The sequence below is a fragment of the Hyperoodon ampullatus genome (genome assembly GCF_949752795.1).
Source record: "Hyperoodon ampullatus genome assembly, chromosome: 18".
Lineage (NCBI taxonomy): Eukaryota > Metazoa > Chordata > Mammalia > Artiodactyla > Ziphiidae > Hyperoodon > Hyperoodon ampullatus.
In genome coordinates, this window is record NC_136931.1 from 27,168,632 (window position 1) to 27,188,020 (window position 19,389).

Here is a 19,389-nt window from a genome sequence, read left to right on the forward strand (position 1 = left end):
AGTGATTCTGTTGTCCCTCTGTGTCAGCATTTGTGATACAAATTCTGAGCAAGGAGAAACTTTGTCTTGCAAACTCTTATCATCTATTGCCTTTTTGTATGTAATTGTGAATAATAATTATTAGATGTGTGTAATATAGTGTAAAGTAACTACTGTTCATGTGAATAATATACTCTGAATAACACAGTTTTAGCTGAACACAACTTGTAAAAATTAAAAATACTTTGAATTATATTTGGCACTAAGAACGAACATTTTATTTTATTGTTTTAGTTTTAGTTTAGTTTTTTGGCCGCACCATGCAGCTCGCAGGATCTTTAGGTTCCTGACCAGGGATTGAACCTGGGGCCAAGGCAGTGAGAATGCCAAGTCCTAACCACTGGACCACCAGGGAACTCTCATCTGTGTCCTTTTTTTTTTTGTCTTAATGAGTATCTTCCCTGCACAGTTTTGCTTCATTCTTTTTAACAACTGCCTTGTTTGGATATACCATAATTTATTTAAGCAGTTACTTTTTGCTGCACTTTCTTTTTGCTATGATACACAGTATTTCAGTCAAAACCTCTGTTTCCTTTGAGTTCTTGAGGCAATATATATGGAGGGATACAGTCTTAATTGTGGAATTTAGGTTCAGGGTAGTGTAAGAAACACTTTTTACAATATTGCCACTTTGAGTTTCAGAAAAGATGGTACCAGTTAATGTTGTTAACAATCTGGTAAGTCCTCTGGTTTTTTGTTTTTTTTTTTTGCGGTACGCGGGCCTCTCACTGTTGTGGCCTCTCCCATTGCGGAGCACAGGCTCCAGACGCACAGGCTCAGCGGCCATGGCTCACGGGCCCAGCCGCTCCGCGGCATGTGGGATCCTCCCAGACCGGGGCACGAACCTGTGTCCCCTGCATCGGCAGGCGGACTCTCAACCACTGCGCCACCAGGGAAGCCCGAGTCCTCTGTTTTATGGTGTGTTCTCCGACTTGGATTTTTGCTAGTCTGATACAGAAAATGTGCTGTCATCGTAACATGAAGGAACAACTTGCTCTAAGAATTTATAGCAAGCAAGTTTAGTTACATATAATGGATAGATATAAACACAATTTATCTTTAACTTCTTATATGTTATTACTTTAGAATAAACAAAAATACCTTGCCACATTCCCAAGATTCTCTTACTCTTTTTTTTTTTAAGGAGGATGTGGAAAAGGATAGCATAGGTAGAATCTTTGCTTTGTATGAACAAAGCAGAACAAAAATGTAGGGACAGTGTAGTCTTTCTACATTGTTAATAAGTTATTAAAGATAAAGGCTTAAATGCCCTTACCAAGGGGCTTTTAATCTTCATGAATTTTCGTTACCTTACATAGTAAGTTCTGATGGTAATGAAAGTATGAGTAGATTTCAGATCATGAAGCTGTGGACAAGCTTAGCTCCTTGCATTCAAAGATTTTTATTTCAGCAGTGGTACTTGGTGAATTCTTAAAAAAACTTGTGGTGTTTTTTGTTTGTTTTTTTGTGCTGTGATACAGAGTGTTCCTCTGACTCAGCAGGTTGTTGGAATTAAAATGATAAGCCTCCTGTCATTTTAGCTATATTGCTGCTTCGAGCTTCCCTTTCTGAATTTTCCTAGTGCAGGAAGGAATTTGGGTTCTGAGGCCCTTAACTTACTTTTAAGCTAGCCGTTCAAATACCTAAAACATATATCCTAAAATAAAACTTAAAGACCAAACTATTGTCTGATTCTGAAGCAATACATAAGTAGTAAGGTGAATAAATGGGATCTTATAAATAAGTTGTAGATAGTGTGAGAAGAGGGATTGAAAATGTTAGTTGAGTGTTTCTTTCCACAGACCCTAATTTTACTTAAGTACTTTTCTGTGGCTTCTAAAGGGAATAATATAAATTATCATTGAAATTGATAGAGTAGAAGCCTCAAATATTATAGGACCTCTTGCTAAAACGACAACTTTTTTGTTGGGGGGGGGTGATTTTTTTTTTTTTTTTTTAATACCAGCCCTACCTAATTTTTAAAACTTGGCATCTTTTATCAATAGTGGTTGAGGGCCTCCCTGGTGGTGCAGTGGTTGAGAGTCCGCCTGCCAATGCAGGGGACACGGGTCTGTTCCCCGGTCCAGAAAGATCCTACATGCCACAGTGTTTGGGCCCGTGAGCCATGGCCGCTGAGCCTGCACGTCCAGAGCCTGTGCTCCGCAAGGGGAGAGGCCACAACAGTGAGAGGCCCCTGTACCGCCAAAAAAAAAAAAAAAAAAAAAAAATAGTGGTTGAGACATCTTACTTTTTTTAAAAGATCCTTAGTGGTATTTCAGGTATTAAAATGGAAAGATGGTTATTTAACCCTTTTTAACCCTAATAAAAAATTAACTAATTAAAATATCTTTTTTTTTTTTTTAAACAGGTGCCATGTTTCAGAACAGAGCAAGACCCCTGGTAAAGAACTGAAGACACTGTACAGACACCAGATATAGGCTAATTACAAAGAAAGCATTAACCTGCCTCTGAGGTGACTAAAGGGGAATAATGGTGATTTTGCGCCGGGCTCGGCCGCCTGCTTCCGCCCCAACCAGCAATGAATCTTGACTCGCTCTCGCTGGCCTTGTCTCAAATCAGCTACCTGGTGGACAATTTAACCAAGAAAAACTACCGAGCCAGCCAGCAGGAAATACAGCATGTAAGTAAACTAGTGAGAAAACAAGCACCATTAAAGGAATGAGTATGCAGTGAAAAGAAAATTGGAAATTTTTGTGGGTATGTTGCATGAAAAGTAACTTTTGCCCCTTATTTCAAGTGATTTCAGTTTAATATATAAAAGAGAGCTCTCACAAGGTTGTTCAGCTGTCACCATCTAACTCCAGAATGTTTTCATCACGCCAAAAAGAAACACCTGAATCCATTAGCAGTTGCTTTCCATTTCTCCTTCCCTCCAGCCCCTGGTAACCACTAACCTACTTTGTGCTTCCATGGATTTGCCTTTCTGGACATTTCATATAAGTGGAACCATACCATATGAGGCGTTTTGTTTCTGCCTTCTTTCACTAGCGTAAGTTTTCAAGGTTGATCCATGTTGGAGCATGCATTTAGATATTTAGGTTTGGTTCCACTTTTTGGCTGTTGTGAATATTGTGGCTGTCAACATTCATTTACAAGTTTTGGGTGGTTTTTTTTTTTTTTTTTTTAGTTTCTGCTTTATAACAAAGTGAATCAGTCATACATATACATCTGTTCCCACATCCCTTCCCTCTTGCATCTCCCTCCCTCCCACCCTCCCTATCCCACCCCTCCAGGCGGTCACAAAGCACCGAGCTGATCTCCCTGTGCTATGCGGCTGCTTCCCACTATCTATCTACCTTACGTTTGGTAGTGTATATATGTCCATGCCTCTCTTTCGCTTTGTCACAGCTTACTCTTCCCCCTCCCCATATCCTCAAGTCCATTCTCAAGTAGGTCTGTGTCTTTATTCCTGTTTTATTGGGTGGATGTTTATTTTAAATTTTGAGGATATATACCCTAAAATGGAATTGCTGGGTCATATGGTAACTCTGACTTTCTAAAGAACTGCTAGACTGTTTTCCAGAACACTGTATCACTTTTCACTTCTAGGAGCAGTGTATGAAGGCTCTAGTTTTTCTTGATCCTCACTAATACTTGTTATTGTGTGTCTTTGCTTTTAGCCATCCTAGTGGCTGTGAACTGGTATCTCATTGTAGTTTTGATTTAATGATGCTGAGCCTCTTTTCATGTGCTTATTTGTATATCTTTGGAGAAATTTCAGTTTGTCCCCCCACAATCTTTTTTTAATTTTTTATTATTTATTTGGCTGCGTCAGGTCTTAGTTGCAGCTCCAGAGCACATGGGCTCAGTAGTTGCAGCACTTGGGCTCTCTAGTTGTGGCAGGTGGGCTTAATTGCCCCAGGGCATGTGGGATCTTAGTTCCCCAACCAGGGATTGAACCTGCGTCCCCTGCATTGGAAGGTGGATTCTTAACTACTGGACCACCAGGGAAGTACCCCATCCCCCGCCACCAGAGAAGCCCTAATTTTATTTTTAAAATAGATAATATAGTGGGACTTCCCTGGCCAGTGCAGGGGACACGGGTTCGAGCCCTGGTCCAGGAAGATCCCACGTGCCGCAGAACAACTAAGCCCGTGAGCCACAACTACTGAGCCCTCGTGCCACAACTGCTGAAGCCCATGAGCCTAGAGCCCGTGCTCCACAACAAGAGAAGCCACCACAATGAGAAGCCCGCACGCCACAATGAAGAGTAGCCCCCGCTCGCCGCAACTGGAGAAAGCCCGCGTGCAGCAACGAAGACCCAATGCAGCCAAAAATAAATAAATAAAATTTAAAAACTAGATAATATATTAACCTGATTACTCTAGCTACCCATTTCTCCTACCCATAGGCAACTGATACTAGCTATTTCTTAACTGTCCTTACAAAGATATTTGCATATAGAAAATAGGGAAATATTTCCCATCCCTTTTCATATGGTGGCATACAGTATAAACTGTTCTGTATCTTGATTTGTTTAATTTGTTTAGTTAACTAGTTTATCCTGGAAATGATTCCTTATCCATACACAAAAAGCTTCTTCATTCTTTTAAGGGTGCATAGTAAACCATGGTATGGATGAATCATATAGAATTTACTTCACTATTGATGCACATTTAGGTTATATAAAATTTTTTTTTGCTATTGACAGTGTTGTTACAAGGTTATTTCTTGCATGCATATATCTCTCAGTATGTTTGTAGGATAGATTCCTAGAAACTCAAGCTTGGGCACCTCTTCTGCTCTGCTGTCTGATGGAAAAGCTCAATTCTTAGAATTATATATTTCTATTTGATTTTTTTCTTTACATGTAGCACTGTTTCTCTGGTACATTGAAAAAACAGGTGTGTATGCTTATGGAGTTTATTACATTTGATGCTGCTTTGACAAATTATAGTGCTTAAGTTTATTGTTCTAATACCTTCAGTGGTCCTCTTACTAGGGAACAAAGTCAAAGCTCCTCAGTAAAAAGTTTCAGGGCCCTTTAAGTCCAGTTCTAAATGCTTTTCTTGGAATTCTGTTCTTTCAAGAACCAAATCCAATACCACCTTGCCAGTGAAGACTTACCCTCCTTTTCCTTTATTTGGATTAATTCCTTAGGCTCATTCTGAAAGCTGTGTTCGTCAGAATGTGACCTAACAGTTTCATGCAGCTACTATTTAAACATCTGCTGTGTGTCACATACTCTTTTTTGTGTGTGTGTGAGCTTTTTTTTTTTCCCAAAGATTTAATAACATGTATACATGGGAGAGACTGAGGAAAACTGAGTAACTCCTAATCAACTTTTTACTGAAGTAAAATGTATATACCAAACAATTCATAAATCATAAGTGTGCAGATGAATTTTCATAAAACGAACATAGCTATTAATAACTGTGCAGATTGGCTTCCCTGGTGGTGCAGTGGTTGGGAGTCCGCCTGCCGATGCAGCGGACACGGGTTCGTGCCCTGGTCCGGGAAGATCCCACATGCCGCGGAGCGGCTGGGCCCGTGAGCCATGGCCGCTGGGCCTGCGCGTCCGGAGCCTGTGCTCCACGACATGAGAGGCCTGCGTACCGGGGGGGGGGGGGGGAAAACATGCAGATTAAGAAAATTGATACTAGCATCTCAGAAGTTGTTTTAGTTGTTGAACATATCACTTATGACCCAGCAGTTCTGTTTCTGTGTGTGTACCAAACAGAAATGCATATATACATTGATCAAAAAAACATATTGTGATAGCCCAAAGCTGGAAACAACTGTGTGTCCATCAACAAGGTATACTAAGAAGCAGTGAGACTATTTTGTGGAACAACATGGGTTGATCTTACAGTGTTGAGTGAAAAATGCTAAACATTCTGTCAGTTCAGTAATTCTGTGTACAGTCAGTTCTCTCGTCATAGCAACCATTCAAGCATTTACAGTGTTCCAGGCATTATTTTTAATGTGATTTTATGTCAGTTCTCCCATTCTTGTTGCAGTCATGCAGGATGAGTAGTGGGTAGTATTGTTCCATTTTACACTAAGGTTCAAAGACATTAAATATTTTTGCCCACTGGTACTCTGCCTGAAAGTGGCAGATGTGAGATTGGAACCCACAACATTCCTATGTTGAATCTCTTTGTAATTGTTCACGGAAGACAAAGAAGTAGAAGGAAATTAGAGACTCTGGATTGGAAGGTCATCTAGTCCCAAGTTTGACGCCCTGACAGCCCCTACTCTAAAACATCTTCCACTTTTTGTCAGAGTGGCCTTTCTAAAATGTATAGCTAATAGTCTCTTTGCCACTTTAAAATCTTTTGTGTATGTCTGTCCCACTCAATTTAAAGTTCATACTCCTAAGCTGGGCCTCTGTTGCTGTTCTTTTGGAAGCAGATATGAGACATTTTGGAATGCAGGTTATTTATAAGGTTTCAACGCCTGTAGGAGGAGGAGGACTGGTTGGAAACAGGATTGGACAGAAGGAGAACTACAGTGGAAATCTTCATCAAATCCACGGGGAATTCTGGGATGGGTATCAGAGTTGTCCCATAGGGGGCCCAAATGGCTAGGCCTTCATATCCCTGTTGTTATTGTGTGAGGGCTCCCTCGGGAGGGCATGTTCCCTTGGGTAGTATGATTGCAGCTTAGACAGACACTGAAGGAGCTGATTGCTGGGGCACCTGCAACTTTAACTTCAAATGGGAAATATGGTGGCAGTGTCTGAATTTACCCCAGCAAGGCTCTGCGTGATCTGGTCAATTTAATACTATATTTTAATTGGTTTGATCATCTTCCCTACTCCCAAGACCTCATGGTGTGGGACTATCCTTTAGTTTATGTCTCTTAAACCTAACATTTAGTAAGTGTTCAAATGCAATTGGAATGAAAGAAGGAATAAATTAATAAGTAATTAATTTTGAAGGTAAATGTTAGAATGCTTGGTTTCAGCCTATGGCTGAGGTTTTCAGTGTCTACAGATATTCTTTAGACAAGTCTGTCCTCAGTGCTACCCTTGCAGATTGTCCCCTCTCTTTTACTTTTAGAATGATTAGGAATTTAGAACTGGGATGGGAGCAGGGTTCTAGTTCTTGACTCTGTCTTGATTTCCTTTGGTGATATGTAAAGGCTTATTGCAGTTCTTAGATGCCTAATATATTTTAGTGTCATACTTTTTGGGGCTTAGACCAATAGGTTGGCTACGATTGTGTTCCCTTTGTTATTTCTCCTACTGACAAGTAGGAAGAAGGAATGTTTATTGAATTTATTAGATGTATGAGTTCCCTAAACATGAACAATGAGCTAGCTAGTATTACCATTTTATAGTTGAAAAAACAAGTTTAGAATTTAATTTGCCCCCTCAGTCAGGATTTTATGATGTTCTTTAGAGCAGCGTCCCCAACCTTTTTAGCACCAGTGATCGGTTTCGTGGAAAAAAATGGGCGGGGATGCGGGAGGGAGATGGTGATGGTTCAGGCGGTAATGCAAGCGCTTTGCTCCTTGCCCACTGCTGACCACCGCTCACCTCCCGCTGTGCGGCTGATTGTTCAAGGCTCAGGGCTTGGGGACCCCTGCTTTAGAGAGTAACTCCTATAGTTGTTCTTTTCTTTAAAAATATTTGTTGTCATTATTAAAGAAATTATGTAAGTAAAATATAGAAAAAATAAAATCAACTCTGGTTTTTCTACTCAGCTTTTTAACACTTTTGAGTATTTTTTGTCTTTGCATTAAAAGTAGCTTATAAAAACATTTTATACTGTTCTTTAAATGATAGTCTCTGTAAATATAATTATAAATCATTTTATTAAAATTTCAAATTTATTTCATTTATAAAAATATGAAATAAAAGTTAAAAATTAAAATTTATTAAATAAGTAAAATTTATATTAAAATTAAGTAAGTAAAATTTATTTATGCTACTCACACACACGAGTAGTATAATATAACCCTCATGAATCTATCATCTACCTTCATTTGAAGTCATGACCAATCTTGTTTCATCTAACCCATTCTCCTCAGTTGTTTTAAAGCAGATCCCACTTATAATTTCATCTATTTATATAAACCTAACCTCAATACTGTTATCACATCTTTTTTTTTTAAAAAGCACAGTAATTCTTTTTTAAAAATTGTATTGGGGCTTCCCTGGTGGCGCAGTGGTTGAGAGTCCGCCTGCCGATGCAGGGGACACGGGTTCGTGCCCCGGTCTGGGAGGATCCCACATGCCGCGGAGTGGCTGGGCCCGTGAGCCACGGCCGCTGAGCCTGTGCGTCCGGAGCCTGTGCTCCGCAACAGGAGAGGCCACAACAGTGAGAGGCCCGTGTACCGCAAAAAAAAAAAAAAAAAAAAAAAAAAAAAAAAAAAATTGTATTGAAGTATATTTGATTTACAGTGTGTTTCTGGTGTACAGCAGAGTGATTCAGTTATACATATGTATATTATTTTTCATATTCTTTTCTATTATGGTTTATTACAGGACACTGAATATAGTTCCCTGTACTATATAGGAGGATGTTGCTGTTTATCCATTCTTTATAACAGTTTGCACCTGCTAATCCCAAACTCCCAATCCTCCCCCACCCCCCATCCCCCAGCAAAATAATTCTTAAACATCAAATATCTAGTTAACATTCACATTTCCTCAGTTTGCTTCATAAAGAAAAATTTTTAAGTTGACTTGAGTTACGACCACCCCCACCCCTTTCCTCAGTCTGTTTGTTGCATTGGCCCTTAACTAAATCTCTCTTAAAATCTATGGGTTTTCTCTGCCTCTATTTTTCTTGCAGTTATTTTGTTAAAGAAATCAGGTTGTCCTGTAGTTACCCACAGTCTGAATATTGCTGATTACATTCCCAGCATGGTATTTTACATGTTCTTCTGACTGTTGTATTTCCTGTAAATTGGTAATTAAATTTGGGAGCTTAATCAGATTAAGGTTTTTTCTCCCTTAGGACAGTTTTACAGGTGGTGGTGTATGCTTTAATTAGGAGGTTCATAATGTCTAGTCATCTCTATTTTTGTCATTTTTAGCAGGCTTTGTTCATTTCCTGGATTCATTGATTTGTTAGGGATTGCAAAGTGGTGACATTCTAGTTGTTAGGCATTTTTTATTAGTTGAAATAGTTCTGTAAAGGGAAACTTGCCCTTACCAACTGTAACTATCTGGTTGCCCGAAGTACAGTTTATATAGGAAGGGCTTGATTCTCTCTCTTTATTTGCCAGTTTTCAAAATGACTTGTTTCCTAGCATCCTCCAAATATGACCAATGAATGAGTTTTTTAATATTAGGAATTCATGTATTTTTAACATATTTGATGTATTTGAATTCATTGGAAGTATTATTGATGTTTATCCATTATCCTCTTTGGCCAATGTAAACTTATTCATGTTGGCTTCTGAGTCCTTTTGACCGTATTCTTATTCGTCGTCTTTGTTGTGATTCCAGAAACTTGGAAACTGAAATATTCCAGACTCGTATGTTTCTTGCTTCAGACCTGGAAAATTAGCAATTTCTCTAAGAGGTCTTGGTTTTATTTTACTGGAAAATGGTATTTAGAGATTACCGTCTCTTGTGTAAATAAATGATTAAGACCATTTAGGTGATACAAACAAACTTTATTTAACATTTCATGAAATGGACAGTCTTACTTCAGAGAACTGCAAAATGGGAAGAAGACAAGAACCTTTTATAGGGTAAAGAATAAAGAACAGGGACTTTGCTGGTCGTCCAGTAGTTAAAACTCCATGCTTCCAATGCAAGGGGCACGGGTTCGAGCCCTGGTCAGGAAACTAAGATTCCACATGCTGCCTGGCACAGCCAAAAAAAAAAAAGAATAAAGAAAAGACAAATAGAAAATATATGATTGGCTGGGACCACATAGTCAACCTTGTTAGGGGTTGGATAGGGGTTAGAACACCCAGGATCGGCTTGGTGTTTGGGAATTGGCTGACTGAATATACTGTGTTTCTGGTCAAGTGAAACATTTACGGGGACTCCAGAGTTACCTAAATTTTGGTTTGCTGATGTTACACCAAGGGCAGGAGCACTCCATTTTGGGCTTAGAAAGTTATTTCAACACTTGTATTGTTTACTGATACTCAGTTGGCCGTTATTAGACCTTTCAGTGGACAAAGCTAAGGAGAAAATACACCATGAGTTCATACTAATACTTACAGTTTAATTTCAGGACCAAGGGATTTTTATTTCAATTCATTACCTAAAATCTGTCTCTCCTTACTTCCAGTGCAGAAAATTCCCATTTTCAGTGATGAAAAGTCATTTGTTTTATTCCACACTCCACAGTCAAGAGTCTCAGATTATCTGTGACTCCACTAATAGCACTGTGATTATGGAAAATAGTTTACCATTTTTTGGTGGGGTTGGTGGGGGAGCTTTTAAGGTATATCTCACTAGAGATGTAAAATCAAGTTACTGTTTTAAAGTCATTTAAAATAGTTCTTCTTGGCATAGTTATGCTACACCACCAACTGGATATGGAGTTTGGGTTCATTGTTTTCATATTATTTTCAATATTTACAAAGTACTTTTAATAGTAATCTAATTTTGTTTGATACCATGTAAAACGTTTATTTCCAAAGTCAAATCTATAAAGTGACTTTTATTAAAAGAGTAGTTTATGCAATGAGGTATCACCTCACACCAGTCAGAATGGCCATTATTAAAAATAAGTCTACAAATACTAAATGCTAGAGAGGGTGTGGAGAAAAAGGAACCTTCCTACACTGCTGGTGGAAATGTAAATTGGTGCAGCGACTATGGATAACACTATAGAGGTTACTTAAAAAGCTAAAAATAGAGTTACCATATGATCCTGCAATCCCGCTCCAGGGCGCATATATTGGCAGAAAACTAATTAGAAAAGATACATGCACACCCAGTGTTCATAGCAGCACTATTACAATACCCAAGACATGGAAGCAACCTAAATGTCCATTGAGAGATGAATGGATAAAGAATATGTGGGGTGTGTGTGTGTGTGTGTGTATGTATGTGTATACACACACAGTGGAATATTAGCCATAAAAAAGAATGAAAGAATGAAAAAATGACATTTGCAGAAACATGGATGGACTTAGAGATATCATATTAAGTAAGAGAAAGACAAATATATGAAATCACTTACTTGTGGAATCTACAAAAATGATACAAATGAACTAATTTACGAAACAGAAAGAGACTCACAGACATCGAAAACAAACTCAGGGTTACCAAAGGAGATAGTGGAGGGTAGGGGGAGATAAATTAGGAGTTTGGGATTAATAAATACACCCTACTATTATATAAAATAGGTAAATAACAAGGACCTGTATAGCACAGGGAACTATACTCAGTATCTTATAATAACCTATAATAGAAAAGGATCTGAAAAAGATAAACATATGTAACTGAATCACTTTGCTGTACACTTGAAACTAATACAACATTGTAAATTAACTACAGTTTAAAAAATTTTTTTAAAGAGTTGCTTAGTCTTATTAAAAATTTATATATTGAAATGGATTGAGTACTTGCAGCCTGTTCTTTTACTGCAGTTTTTATATTCCTGAAAATATCTTTTATTTTCATACATTGTTTTGACCATAGATCATTGTCGGAAGATTTGTTTCATTTGGAACTCAGGTGCCGTTACCTGAGTTCTTTCATGCTTGAGAATATCTTCCTTGTTTTTATTTGAAGTCCAGTTATCACTATATATATATATTCCCCCTAGTTTTGCAAATATTGTTCCCCATTATTCTTTAAACAGCATCAATTGCCAAAAGCTGCCTATCTTCCTTTGTCTCTCTCCTCCCTCATGCATTTTAGGTGACTAACTTTTCCTGCCAGCATCTATTCCTAACCTCAATATCCCTATGAATTTCCTTTTTTAAAAAAATTAATTAATTTATTTATTTGGCTGCGTTGGGTCTTTGTTGCTGCGCACGGGCTTTCTCTAGTTGTGGCGAGCGGGGGCTACTCTTCATTACGGTGCACAGGCTTTTCATTGCGGTGGCTTCTCTTGTGGAGCACGGGCTCTAGGCGCGCGAGCTTCAGTAGTTGTGGCGCATGGGCTTAGTTGCTCCGTGGCATGTGGGATCTTCCTGGACCAGGGCTCAAACCCGTGTCCCCTGCATTGGCAGGTGGATTCTTAACCACTGCGCCACCAGGGAAGTCACTGAATTTCCTTTTCATTAGAGTTTATTAACTTCGAGTGTATGCTGTAGTATTGATTATTCTGCATCAGCCTTTCTTGTGCTATGGTATAGCTTTCATTCTTCCAACTCATGTTTATTTCAGGGATATTTTTGTTGTTTTCTTTGAATGTTTTTCTTTTCATTTCTTGTGGATTGAGGTATTATATATTGATTATTAAGTTATCTTTTCTGTAAGATTTTTTCTTTGTTTCTTTTTTTTTTTTTTTTTTTTTTTTGCGGTACGCGGGCCTCTCACCGTTGTGGCCACTCCCGCTGCAGAGCACAGGCTCCGGACGCGCAGGCTCAGCGGCCACGGCTCACGGGCCCAGCCGCTCCGCGGCACGTGGGATCCTCCCAGACCAGGGCACGAACCCGTATCCCCTGCATCGGCAGGCGGACTCCCAACCACTGCGCCACCAGGGAAGCCCTCTTTGTTTCTTAAGTGCCAAAAGTTTGCTCTCATTTCCTTCTGTTATGTTGTACTTGAACCTAGTGTTTTGTTTTACCTTTTTGAGGACTTTCCTCTTAAAAAACAAAAACACCTCCTATAATCTCTTCAAGGATATGGAATACTATTTGTCTGAAATCTTCTGTTTGTTTATTTGTGTCTTTTGTTTGTTTCTTTTAAATTAAAGAAATTTTTTTTTTCTGGGTGGGGGTAAGTCTTTTGAAAAGTATGTTCTTCACCTGTCTTGTTTGTTTCTTTGCTCTGTTTTACAGTTTCTTCAGATAGGTTCCAGGCTGAGTCTTTGGATTTTTGCTTGTCTTTGAATCAACACATTATTTACTCACATATAAACCATCTTGGGGATGCTTGAGGGTGGGGAAGTGTGTTGGGGTAGCCTGCCATGTTCTGTATCCAGGTTTGGTAATGGTTACCTCTTCTTCTTTGTTATTCTGCTTCTCCAGGATTCTCCTTTAACTCGATGGTTTGCTTACAGACATTAAGCATCTTGAGCTTGGTTCCCTCAGCTCTGTCTCCTTTGCCATTTTCTAATTTCCGTATATTGATCTGGGTCTCTAAATGGACGGTCTTCTTTCATGGCTCATCTGTGCTCTAGATTCATCACTTGAACAAAGGATAACTATGTGTGTTTTGGGATATTCATCAGTCCTAAACATTTTTATTTCTGGATTTATCAGTCCCAAATAGAAACCTGCATTTAGCCTGTCATTTGAGGTACTGAGAATAAGCTATCTGACATATCTCTCTGGACCACTTCTTACGTGAATGTCTTGTTGAAAATGGATTTTTTTTTTTTTAATATGAGAGGCTAGAAGAAAAAAAATATGAGAGGCTAGAATAGGAAAAAAGGGCTCTTAGTTCCACCATCTTTTACTTAGGAGTTTGACAGTTCTGTGCCTTTTGTGTTAAAAGTAACCCTTTATGTTTACTGAAAAAATTTTTCATGTTCTTTTCAGTATGTTAAACTGTTTTGAATAGGTACACTATTTTTTCTTTTTTTTCTTTTTTTTTTTTTTGGCGGTACACGGGCCTCTCACTGCTCTGGCCTCTCCCGCTGCAGAGCGCAGGCTCAGCAGCCATGGCTCACGGGCCCAGCCGCTCCACGGCATGTGGGATTTTCCCGGACGGGGGCACGAACCCGTGTCCCCTGCATCGGCAGGTGGACTCTCAACCACTGCGCCACCAGGGAAGCCCTGTCTTTCCATTTTTTAGGTTGGTGTAAGAGTACCAGTTAAGTCAGTATGGTAATTAACCATGATCTGGTTCCCTGACTCCTGCTGGCCTTTTTTCTGTTACTAAAATCCTTATGTATTGTTTACCTTCTGTCTCAAATGCTGTTGTTACCTAAATACTTTAAGTCAGTTTATATGTTACATCTTTGGGGATGGCCTCTCTGAGGTATACCCCCCCCACCGTCCTGTCAATATCATATAACCCTGTTTTCTTCATGAGTTAATATTATCAGAAATCGTTTGCCTGTACTTTTCTTCTTCCGTGAAAATGTACTTCATGAGAGCTGTGGAACCCATTGGTCTCCTCTGCTGTTATATTTGCTATACCTTGAATGGTATCTAGCATGTACCCAACAAATGTTTGTTAAGCCAGTTATTCTTATTCTTTCAAGGGAGAGGTCTGGTTGGTTGGAGCATAGGTAATTCTTCTTAATTAATTTGAATTGGCTCTTTAAGGTAATGTCTTCAGTGTTCCAGAGGATAGGAAAAAAATAACCTATGATTATAAGATTGTAACTTTAAGATGTCTGAGGCAGTGTAAAGCTTGGTCTTACTTAACTCTCACATGTTCTGGTTGGGGAAAACTGAAACTGAAATAAGTTAACTTAGCTGGCTGTGACATAATTATGATACAGTAGAAATAGTATAGACTTCGGAGTTGGACTATGAATACCAGACTCCTAACTCACAGACTATTGGATTTTAGGCTCATGGAGTCTGTTTGAAGTGTCCACTTTGTCATCTATAAAATGGGAGTAATTTTTGGCAGAGTTGTTGAACATTAAACCAAGGAAGCCCAGTCACATTTTTAGGCCAAAGTAGGTAGTTAAATATTTACTATTATAAAATTTTAATGTGGCATTTAATAAGCAAATGATTACTCTGCACATACATGTGTGCTAAATAAGCTCTTTTCCTGACCTAAATGTGAAGTGAACACAACTACATAAATTCCCTTTTCTCATGCAACTTACAGTCGAGTGAGACATAGACAACAAACAGAAATTATCGGGTGGTGGTAAGTACTGTGGAGAAAAGTAAAGTAGGATGAGAGGTGATGGTGGGGCAGTTCATGTTGCTATTTTAGGGATGGTAGTTAGGAAACCTCTGACTGATGAGGTGGCTTTAGAGCAGAAACCTAAAGGAAGTGAGAGAACAAACCACATGTAGATATCTAGAGTTTTATAGTTAGAGGGAATAGCAAGTACAAACGTTAGTAAATTTGAGGAATGGCAAGAAGCTCAGGGCCAGTAATGATATCGGACCAGTTCCTTTAGGGCCTTGCTCTATAGGCTATTACAAAGAGTCACAGTTGTGTTAGATTTCAGGTTACACTTTTTAGGGGTAAAAACAACAATGGATAGAAAAAGTGATGCTCTCATGAGTCCAGTTTGTTATAAAATTGTCGCCTTACAACTTAAACATGTCATTTGTGCTGTTTGGTGTTTTTGGTGTAGAGGTTGATCAGAGCACACTGTTACATGGGGCTAATTACTGGTAGTTTTTCTTCTTCTTTCTTTCCTGCTAGTGCCTGTAGGAAACACTTAAAAATATTTAATTATAAAATATTGGCACCTCCATCTCAATAATTCCTAGAACTCTTGTTCCAAAATGAACAATTAATGTAATTTGGGATGTTGTCCTAGAGATGAATTTTTTTAAAAAAAAGAAAAGTCACTCTTAGCAAACTCATATTTTTGGTCTTTTTAGATTGTGAATCGGCACGGTCCTGAGGCAGACAGGCATTTATTACGCTGCCTATTTTCGCATGTGGATTTCAGTGGCGATGGTAAAAGCAGTGGCAAAGATTTTCATCAGGTATTTGGGGCTTACATAGTATATATATTCACTTAGATCTAATTGTTCCATGAATTGCATTTTGGGCATAGCTGTGTAGCAAACACATATAGGATCCAAAAATAATCTTAGCTGAATGGCTAAAAGGCAGTGGGACTTTTTCTTTTCTTGTCCTTCTCTTCTCCTGCCTGACTGCAGACCATTACAGCTACTTAGTTCAGGCTTAGAGACCTGGGAATCAGACCTGCCTGAAGGAAGCAGGACTGTGGGGGAGTCCAGCTTGACAAGTAAGTAAGGCAGAGAGAGGATCTCTTCACCTAGTTTGAGTTTCTATGGTTTGATTCTCAATCTGGGAACAGTTTGTCATGATATTACTCCTTATAGTTATCTTGTCAGTGGACTTTCTTCTGTAGAAGTTTTGGTTTAACACTTGTTGCTAATAGACTTTGGTAGTTCCAATAGGATTTTTAAAGAGCTGATGTAGAAACAGTATACAGTATCAGGTTACCCTTTAATGTTCTGAGCAATGCTGCTTCTGTTTGTGCAAGAAGATGACTGTTAGTGCTAATGAAAATTCATTTGTTATTTTTAAAGACTCAGTTTCTGATTCAGGAGTGTGCGTCACTGATTACGAAGCCAAATTTTATCTCGACGCTGTCCTATGCCATTGATAATCCATTGCACTATCAGAAGGTTAGTATTCCTTTTATCTTTAGTGGTCCTAAGAATGTGATCTTTTATTAGGTTTTCTAAAAAGGCCTTAATCCTTGGTCTCATAATATCATATTTTAAATAAAAAATTTCAAATACTTTCTTTGGAGTTTTTTAGCTTTCTAATAAAGTCAGGGTGGTTTGATAATAATTAGAATCTTAACAAAACCAGATCATGTGAAGACGTAAGCTTGTCAGAACACAGTTCTACAGCTGTTGCTAGCAGCACTACAGAATTGTCACTCCTATGTAGCACCATAATTGGGTAAACAGATGCTTTTATAAACTTTTTGAAAATTGTATGTTCTTATTTTAAAATAAAGTTTGGTTTGTTTCAGAGTTTAAAGCCTGCACCCCACTTATTTGCCCAGCTGAGTAAAGTTCTCAAGTTAAGCAAAGTACAAGAGGTAAGTGATTTAAGAAAAGAGATGTAGGCAAAATTAGAAATAAAACAACTATTTGACTCTTTGGTCAATCTAACCCTTCTTGTTTCAGGTAATTTTTGGCCTTGCCCTCTTGAATTCTTCCAGCTCAGATCTCAGAGGTTTTGGTAAGTTTCCCTTTCCCTAAAAATCCTGTAGTGAAGTTAGAGTCTTTAAAATCTGTGGGTTTCTGAGTCTTGAGCCTCCATAGTTTAGAGAGTAAGATTATTTTCTTTTGGTCTCTTTTATGTATGTATGTATACTTACGTATGGTAAAACACATAAAGTTTACCCTCGTAACCATTTTCAAGTGTATAATTCAGTAGTGTTAACTATATTCACATTGTTGTATAATGGATGTCTGGAACTTCTTTGTCTTGCAAAACTGAAACTCTGTACCCATCCAAAAATTCTCCATTCCCTTTCCTCCTCCTGCCCCTGCCCCCCACCTCCAAGCCCCTGGCAATTGGTCTTTTATTTATGCCTGTCTATGCCAGCTAGACCTGTAAAAACATTAGAGGGTGAAGGGTGAGTTGGTGAATGAGAATGATGATCATCTGTATTTTGATGGTATGTGACTTCTTACCCATTGTGGTGCAAAAATAACTTGTGGTTTTTTATCTCACTTCTAGCTGCCCAGTTTATCAAACAGAAGCTTCCAGATCTTCTGCGTTCTTACATTGACGCAGACGTCAGTGGAAATCAAGAAGGTGGCTTCCAGGATATAGCAATAGAGGTCCTACACCTCCTCCTCTCCCATCTCCTCTTTGGGCAGAAGGGAGCCTTTGGAGTTGGACAGGAACAGATAGACGCTTTTCTTAAGACGCTGCGCAGAGGTAAAAAAGAGTGTCTGTAGCCTACAAAAGATGATTTCTTTGGATGAACACACATTACAAAAGGATTGTAGAATACAAATGAAGGCAGTGATTTACTTTTCTGTTAACTTCGTAATCTTTCAAGGAAGAGAGTATTTTATAATTTAAAATATGAAAATGATAAAAGCCTCATTATAGACTAGGTATAAAATGAAGAGCACTTACCAGCAATATTGTTATCTAAGTACAGTCTCATTTCAGACTTGGTATATTTCCACGTGGTCAAATTTTTCCCTTTTAGGCAGACAGAGACCTACGGTATTTGTGCCATGCTCTCTTTAGTTTAAAATGTCGATCACTATCATATATCCACTTTACCTCTTGGCTGTTGGCATTGTTATGCTAAGATAACTCCTGGTTCTGTTGTTGCCATCCTCCTTCCTCTGATCCTTTTTTTAGAAATAGCATTTAAAACAAATCTTTTATAGTGGACTAACCACTATCTACTTTCACTCTTATTACTGTTTACTTCTTAACATTGATATAGTTTAATTTAAACTTCATTAACTTTCAGTAATAGGACGTTTTCCACTTGTCAGTGAAATAAAGAGAGACTGATGTACCAATTATTTCTGATGTCTTCCTTGCATGGGAATTGGTAGTAGCCCTTTTGTGAAATTTTGAAGTAATATTTAGGGTGCAATAGATAATGGGATCCTAATATAAAAAATTAAAAATATGACCATTTTTTGTGACATAAGAACATTCAAATTTTAGAATTGAAGTTGAAGTCGTAACTTGGGCTAGGCTAGCTGGATTGGAAAAACTGAATAAAGTTTGCTTTGAATATGGACTTGTGAAAACTCAGGTTTGAGGAGCTTTAAAAGAGTAAAAGAGGATAGTTTGTTATTAATCAATATAGCAGTTATAATTATCTTTTTCCTTCTTCAGATTTTCCCCAGGAACGCTGTCCCGTGGTGCTTGCACCACTTTTATACCCTGAAAAACGGGACATTCTAATGGACAGAATCCTGCCTGATTCTGGAGGGGTAGCTAAAACCATGATGGAGAGCTCTTTGGCTGACTTCATGCAAGAAGTGGGCTATGGCTTTTGTGCAAGGTTGGTAGTCAGACATTTTAAACTTCTGATTACTCTTGTGAGAAGCACAGTGTAATTCTTTAAAGCAAGCTCCTAAAGATTCCTTAATGTATTACCTTTGCCTCTCAAGAATTTTGCTTCTAAATTTAATCTTCCACATATTAGTTTTGGTGGCAGCTATAAATGTTCTCGTGGCTAAATTTCTATCTCTCCATCCCCCCTAGTTCCTCAAATTTAAGGATCAGAGGTTCCTAGCCTAGTCGCCATGGTAGGCAGTTTTAGCTTTTGAGAGGGAGGGCATTGAGGCAAGTGTTCATGGAACGTGCATCATTTCCCATCCATCATGTCTAATGTGCTCTTCCCTGCTCCCACCCTCAATTTCCTTGCTGTACCTTGATTTTCTGCAGTCTTCCTTTTCTGCCCTTTTCATACCCTGCCTCTCACACATTTTCCTCACCTGCCAGGGGCATAAAAGGAAGTTGTTTTACCCTAATGGTGGCACATAGGACTGTGATATAGTGGATTGTTAATATTTTTCTGAGAATATGTTATTAAGGGCATTAATGTGCTTTGCTTTGACTTTAAGTGTAACATTTAATGTTTTTAAAACTCATACAAACCACATTTCCACTTA

The 19,389-nt window shown here is 38.5% G+C and overlaps 1 protein-coding gene across 5 annotated transcripts in view; it reads left to right on the forward strand.

Moving 5' to 3' along the window:
• Positions 1 to 2,578: 2,578 nt before the first annotated feature.
• The window catches only part of CNOT1 (CCR4-NOT transcription complex subunit 1), a gene marked incomplete at its 5' end in the record, with an annotated part of 76,242 nt that continues 59,431 nt past the window's right edge, over positions 2,579 to 19,389 (forward strand). For 4 of the 5 annotated variants that reach the window (XM_079723420.1, XM_079723421.1, XM_079723423.1 and 1 more), the window contains 7 exons: positions 2,579 to 2,680; positions 15,622 to 15,729; positions 16,303 to 16,401; positions 16,758 to 16,826; positions 16,915 to 16,969; positions 17,474 to 17,677; positions 18,608 to 18,776. In XM_079723420.1, the coding sequence (XP_079579546.1) occupies positions 2,579 to 2,680; positions 15,622 to 15,729; positions 16,303 to 16,401; positions 16,758 to 16,826; positions 16,915 to 16,969; positions 17,474 to 17,677; positions 18,608 to 18,776 (806 nt within the window). The remainder of the gene's footprint in view (positions 2,681 to 15,621; positions 15,730 to 16,302; positions 16,402 to 16,757; positions 16,827 to 16,914; positions 16,970 to 17,473; positions 17,678 to 18,607; positions 18,777 to 19,389) is intronic. The other variant, XM_079723422.1, reaches the window with a different exon arrangement.